The sequence below is a fragment of the Quercus suber genome, unplaced genomic scaffold, assembly GCF_002906115.3.
Source record: "Quercus suber isolate HL8 unplaced genomic scaffold, Cork oak 2.0 scaffold_29, whole genome shotgun sequence".
Taxonomy (NCBI): domain Eukaryota; kingdom Viridiplantae; phylum Streptophyta; class Magnoliopsida; order Fagales; family Fagaceae; genus Quercus; species Quercus suber.
Window position 1 is genome coordinate 909990 of NW_027069494.1, and position 6271 is coordinate 916260.

Sequence of the window (6271 nt, forward strand, 5' to 3'; positions counted from 1 at the left end):
ACTACTTTTAAGGTAGCAGCTTTCTACATGCAGCATGTGTTCAAGTTACATGGTATGCTTACTTCAATAGTCAGTGACAGGGATCCTATCTTCGCTTTTCATTTTTGGCAAGAGTTGATGAAGCTTCAAGGCATTTAGTTGGCCATGTCTTTAGCCTATCACCCTCAAACAGATGACCAAACTAAGGTTATGAATAAAAGTCTTAAGCTTTACTTAAGAGCATTTGCAACTAATAAACCAACTTCTTGGGTTGAATGGTTGCCCCTTGCTGAATTTTGGTTTAACACTAATTTCCATACCTCTCTCAAGCTTACTCCATTTAAGGCCTTGTATGGATATCCCCCTCCTGGGCTTATGGACTATATTCCTAGCACAACAAAGGTTGAAAGTGTGGATGCTCATTTGAAATCTAGATAGCAATTGACTTCATTGTTAAGGCATAATCTGGTGGTAGCTCAAGAAAGGATGAAGATATATTTTGACAAGCACAGAACAGAAAGGAGTTTTGCAGTGGGAGATTGGGTGTTTCTTAGACTTCAGGCTTATAAAAAAAAGTCCCTTAAGGAGTGCAAAATTTATCTCCCAACTATTATGGCCCATTCTAGATTCTGTAAAGGATTGGTAAGGTGTCATATAGGTTGGATCTACACCTAGTTCTAAGCTACATCCTACCTTTCATGTTTCTTGCTTGAAGTCTAAGCTTGGGCAACATGTGGTCTATATTCCAACCTTACCACCTACTGACTTGGATGGAGTTGTCACTTTAGAACTAGTAGTTGTACTACAAGAAAGGACTCATCAACTTCGTAGAAGAACCATCACTCAATTTTTGATCCAATGGCAAGGAGAAGGTCTTGAAGATACTACTTGGGAGAGTTTGTGTATCATGCAGTAGAGGTTCCCTCACCTTGTGGGCAAGGTCTTATAAAGGGAGGAGTATTGTTAGGATTACTCATTAATACTTTACTTATTAATACTCATTGATACACTTATTTCAATATGATAGACATTGATAGCTGCTGCAATATGAGTCTGTTAGAGTTAGTTACATTGACCGTTGGTATAGTGAGTTAGTTAGTTGACAGCTGTGTGTTAGTTCGTCAGTTACTAAAGGCATATGGTAAGGGAGTAGTATAAGAGAGAAACAACTTGTATACTAGCAATTCAAGAAAATAGATGTAATGTTCAATGATTTCTCTCTCTGTTCTCCCTATTCTTCTTATTCTTAGGAGGCCCAGCTGACCTCGAATCCAGCTACTCTCTCAATTCTTTCCCACTCTTTATAAGGCCTAATGTTTGGGTTTTAGAAACTGGAGCTACTGACCATATTGTGTGTTCCATGAACTTTTTAACTTCTATTGCTGCTATTGTTCTGTGGTTGAATTGCCTAATGGGGAAACAACTAAAGTAACACACATAGGAACTATTACCTTGTCATCTCAATTAACCCTCACTAATGTTCAATGTGCACATTCTTTCTCTTTCAATCTTTTGTTAGTTAGTACCATTACAAAGTCAACCTTGATGCCTTGTTTTTCTTTCTTCTTATTGCTTTATACAGGACCTTATATGCTAGAAAACAATTGGAGTGGGCCACATTCTTGATGGATTATACTTCTTGTGAAATTCTAGTTTGTCTCAAGCATCTCTTTCACTTGACGACTTCTTATCTGCTCAACACTTCACTGCTTTCTGATCTATTTCAAGTTCCAGTTCTTTCCAAAAAATTTCTTTCTTATGGCATTCAAGATTGGGGCATCCATCTGATGTCAAATTTCAATCTCTAGGTCATGTTTTACCTTCTTTGCTGAATTGTTGTAATAAGGATTGTGTTGTTTGTTCTTTGGCAAAACAAAAGAGATTACTGTTTCCTTTTGATAATAAAATATCTGAATTTTCATTTGATTTGATTCATATGGATGTGTGGGGTCCTTTTTCTGTGCCTACTTTAGAAGGTTTCACAAAGTTCTTAACTATAGTGGATGACGCTACTAGAGCAACATGAGTTTTTCTGATGAGATCTAAATCTAAAGTTAGACCTTTTATTCTTTCTTTCTATAATATGGTTCTCACACAGTTTGGAGTCAAAATCAAATGTATAAGATCAAACAATGCTCTTGAGTTCAATCTATCATAATTTTATAATTCTACTGGTATTATCCATAAAACAATTTGTGTCTATACCCCTCAACAAAACTTTGTTGTTGAAAGGAAACATCAACATATTCAATCTATTGCTAAAGCCTTGCAAATTCAATCTAATCTTCCTTTAAAGTTCTAGGGTGACTATGTTCTCACAACAATATACCTTATTAGTAGAGTTCCATCACTCATTCTAGCCTACAAAACTCCTTTTGAATTACTTTTTCACAAACCACCTTCATATTCTCATCTTAGAGTCTTTGGTTGCTTATAATTTGCTTCCACTATTGCTCAACACAGGTCTATGTTCTCCCCTAGAGCTAGAAAATGCATTTTTCTTGGCTATCCCTTTATCATCAAAGGTTATAAATTGCTTGATCTTACTACTTATTCTATTTTTATATCTAGAGATGTTATCTTTCATGAACATGTCTTTCCCTTTCCTATTCAATCCCCTCCTCCACATGTCTCTTCTTCTCCTATACCTACTATTCCTCTTATTCCTTCCATTTTCTTACTAGATGCTTCCCTTCCTACTCCATCACATCTCAATTCTGGTTCTCCAACATCCCAACCTTCTCCTTCTGGTCTTTCTAATTCTGGTTCAGAACATCTTGATGATATTATCATTTAGGTTCATCATGAGCCTAATGATGAGTTCCTTGAAGATGTCCTTGATGTATAGAATGTTCTTGATGTCCAGGATATTCCTGATATTCACCTTAGGAGATCAACTAGAACTTATAAGGCTACTTCTTACCTGAAGTCTTACCATTACAACCAAGTAACATCAAGCAACTCCACTTCAATTCATTAGCTAGGTACTGCTTACCCTCTTTCTTCTTTTTCTCTCCTATGAGAAGTTATCCCCTTCTTATAAATCCTATTGCAATTTTATCTCTTTAAGCACTAAACCTATGTATTACCACCAAGTTGTTCATGACCCTAAATGGCAAAAAGCCATGGCTACTGAGATAGTTGCTTTAGAAGCTAACAACACATGGACTGTCACTCCTCTCACTGCTCTTAAGAATCTCATTGGTTGCAAATGGGTCTATAGAATCAAATATAAATTTGATGGTTCCATAGAGAGGTATAAGACTAGATTAGTAGCCACGAGATTCACACAAAGGAGAGCATTAACTGCACAAATACATTTTCCCCTATGGCAAAGATGGTATCTGTCAAATGTTTCTTAGCTGTGACTACTGTGAAAGGCTGGTTTTTAAGCCAACTTGATGTGAACAATGCGTTTCTTCATGGGGATTTGATTGAGGAAGTCTATATGGCTCTTCCACTAGGCTTCCACGGCAAGGGGGAGCTAGTTTGCAAGTTAAACAAGTCCCTTTATGGCCTTAAACAAGCATCCAGGCAATAATTCTCTAAGTTTTCTTCTACTTTGATTCAACTGGGCTTCACTCAGTCTAAATCTGACTATTCTATCATCACTAGGCAACAAAATTAGTCTTTTAATTGTTTTGTTAGTCTATGTGAGATGTTTTAATTGCAAGTAATGATCAAGAAGAAGTGAATCAGTTTAAAGTGCTGCTAGATCAGAAGTTTAAGCTTAAGGATCTAGGTGACTTGATGTTCTTTCTTGACTTGGAAGTGGCTAGATCAGAGAAAGGTATTGTTCTGTGTCAAAGGAAGTATGCTTTGGAGGTATTAAAAGTTGCAGGTTTGTTAGGTTGTAAGCCTGTGAAAAAACCAATGCAGCAGAATGTAAAATTAAGCAAATATGGTGGTGATGTTCTCCATGATCCCAGTTCATATAGCAGGTTGATTGGGAGGTTATTGTATTTGACTATCACTCAACCAGATATAACCTTTGTTGTGCACAAGTTGAGTCAATATATGTCAAAACCAAGGAGGCCACACTTAGCTACCACACATAGAATTCTACAATACTTGAAGAATGTACCAGGTACAGGGATTTTCTTTTCCTCAAGTGCAAAATTTCATGTAAAGGGTTTTGCAAACTCAGATTGGGCCTCATGTCCAAACACTCAAAGATCAGTGACAGGTTATTGTATTTTCCTTGGTGATTCACTGATATCTTGGAAGTCAAAGAAGCAACCCACAGTCTCTAGATCATCAGCAGAAGCTAAGTATAGGTCCATGGCTGTTGCAACCTATAAGATAGTTTGCATTTTGTACTTTCTAAGAGATATTCAAATTGAACATAATAGGGAAGCTTTATTGTTTTGTGATAGTTAATCAGCTATTCACATTGGTTCAAATCCTGTGTTCCGTGAGAGAACTGAACAAATAGAGATTGATTACCACATTGTTAGAGACAAAATGTTGGCAAAAGTGATCAAACTGATCCATGTTAAAACACGGTGTCGACTGGCAGATTTGTTAACTAAAGCCTTGGGTTTAAATCAGTTTTGTAGTCTCCTTTCCAAGATGGGCATAGTGAACATTCACTCACCATTTGTTCATCTTGAGGGGGAGTATCAGAATCAGAAGCAACAAAGGTCACAATTGTAGATAGAAGAAAGAAATGAAGAAGACAAAATCAGTTGTAAAATGAAAAGAAGAAGAAGAAGAAGAAGACAAACGATTGTAGCTTAGTGTTATGTACAAAAACTACCTGTAGCTTTTTTGTTTGTTTGTTACAAGTTAAATTTTAAATCACACATGTTAGGCACGTGAGTCTTTAGTAGTTAGTTTTATATGTTAGATTAGTTAGTTATTTTTTTTTAAGCCTAGCTTAGCATCAGGGCCGACCCAAGCGTTTTGAAGGCCTAAGGCGAAATTTTCAAATGAGGCCTTTATGTTATCACTTAAATAATATTTAACTAGCATTTTATATAATAATTTTTTTAAAATCCATTCTTTTTACTCTTTAATATGATTTTTTTTTTTTTTGGTTGAGAAAATGCTAAAGTTATAACAAATTTTACTACAAACTGGTGTTGTAATGAATGTAATCAATGACCCGAGGCTTACAAAAATACTAGAAATATTATAAAATTTACAACATGAGAATTACAAAGATATATCACCAATCACAAATATTCATTCAAAAATGCATTCAATAGTTTGTTGAAATCTACCTATTATATTTATTGTCACATCAAATTATAAAAGTTATGAAGATCACCATGCACCCTTGGTGCAGTGATAACTCTATAAATATAAGTTCTTGTGGGGTGTGGGGGACAATGGCCTAGATTTAAGTCTTTAGAAGAGAGTTTCGCACACATATACACTTAGATTAGGCTAGAGGATAATTTTTATCTTATATAAAAATAATTAAATAAATAAAATTTATGTAGTAAAATTTATAGTATTTTTAACATTTTTCTATTTAAATTACTTGTGATTAGTAACACGTCTATTTGTAAGACCTATTTATTTAAATTTATCTTATCTCTATCTTTAGCATTACTTAATTCTTTGAGTCTTCCTAATAGTGAAAAAAAAATGTAAACTAAAATGTTTTAATATCTTCCAAAAATATTTATATATAAAAAACAGATAAAAAAATTTGTCCCCAAATTTGGGGCCTTCTCCAGTAAGGGGGCCCTAGGCAATGGCCTTATTGGCCTAAGCCTATGGCCGGTCCTGCTTAGCATCTGAGTAGTATATATGCTCAATGTATTGTATTATTGTTAATGCAATATCATTTTGGCGTAAATGCACTTTTCGTCCCTACATTTTGAGGTCATTTCTGTTTTGGTCCCTACATTTCTATTTTACCATTTTTAGTCCCTAATCCAATTAATGCGTGTTATTTTAGTCCTTTCCGTCAGCCAACAGACGGATATAGCTAATGTGGCTAACGAAACATCCTATTGACTGACGTGGCACTGATGTAACGATTAAAATATTATTAAAATTAAAAAAAAAAAAAACCTTCAATCTAATTTAATTAAAAAAAATATTACTTATCATTATTAATTTTCATAAGAACACTCCAACGTGTTCTTCTTGTTCTTCCCAATCCAACCCAACAACAAAGAACTCAAACCCAGATTACAACAACACAAACCCAGCAACCAATAACTCAAACCCAGATTACAACAACACAAACGAAAAAAGAAAAAAGAAAAAAGAAAACAAAACAAAACAAAGATCAAACACAAACATAGACCCAGATCACAACAACACAAAACCCACA

The 6271-nt window shown here is 34.9% G+C and overlaps 1 protein-coding gene across 1 annotated transcript; it reads left to right on the forward strand.

The window, feature by feature from the left end:
• The first annotated feature begins 3104 nt into the window (after positions 1-3104).
• Positions 3105-4359, forward strand: LOC136066257 (uncharacterized mitochondrial protein AtMg00810-like). Its single transcript, XM_065770300.1, has 3 exons — positions 3105-3235; positions 3373-3513; positions 3654-4359. Exons 1-3 carry the CDS (start codon positions 3105-3107, stop codon positions 4357-4359), a joined length of 978 nt encoding a protein of 325 aa, XP_065626372.1.
• Positions 4360-6271: the final 1912 nt, after the last annotated feature.

Coding starts and splice junctions, on each gene's coding strand:
- LOC136066257 (XM_065770300.1), top strand. CDS start 3,105: ATGGCTACTGAGATAGTTGCTTTAGAAGCTAACAACACATGGACTGTC. Junction 3,236..3,372: donor TTTGATGGTTCCATAGAGAG/GTATAAGACTAG, acceptor CTGGTTTTTAAG/CCAACTTGATGTGAACAATG. Junction 3,514..3,653: donor GGCCTTAAACAAGCATCCAG/GCAATAATTCTC, acceptor TTTAATTGCAAG/TAATGATCAAGAAGAAGTGA.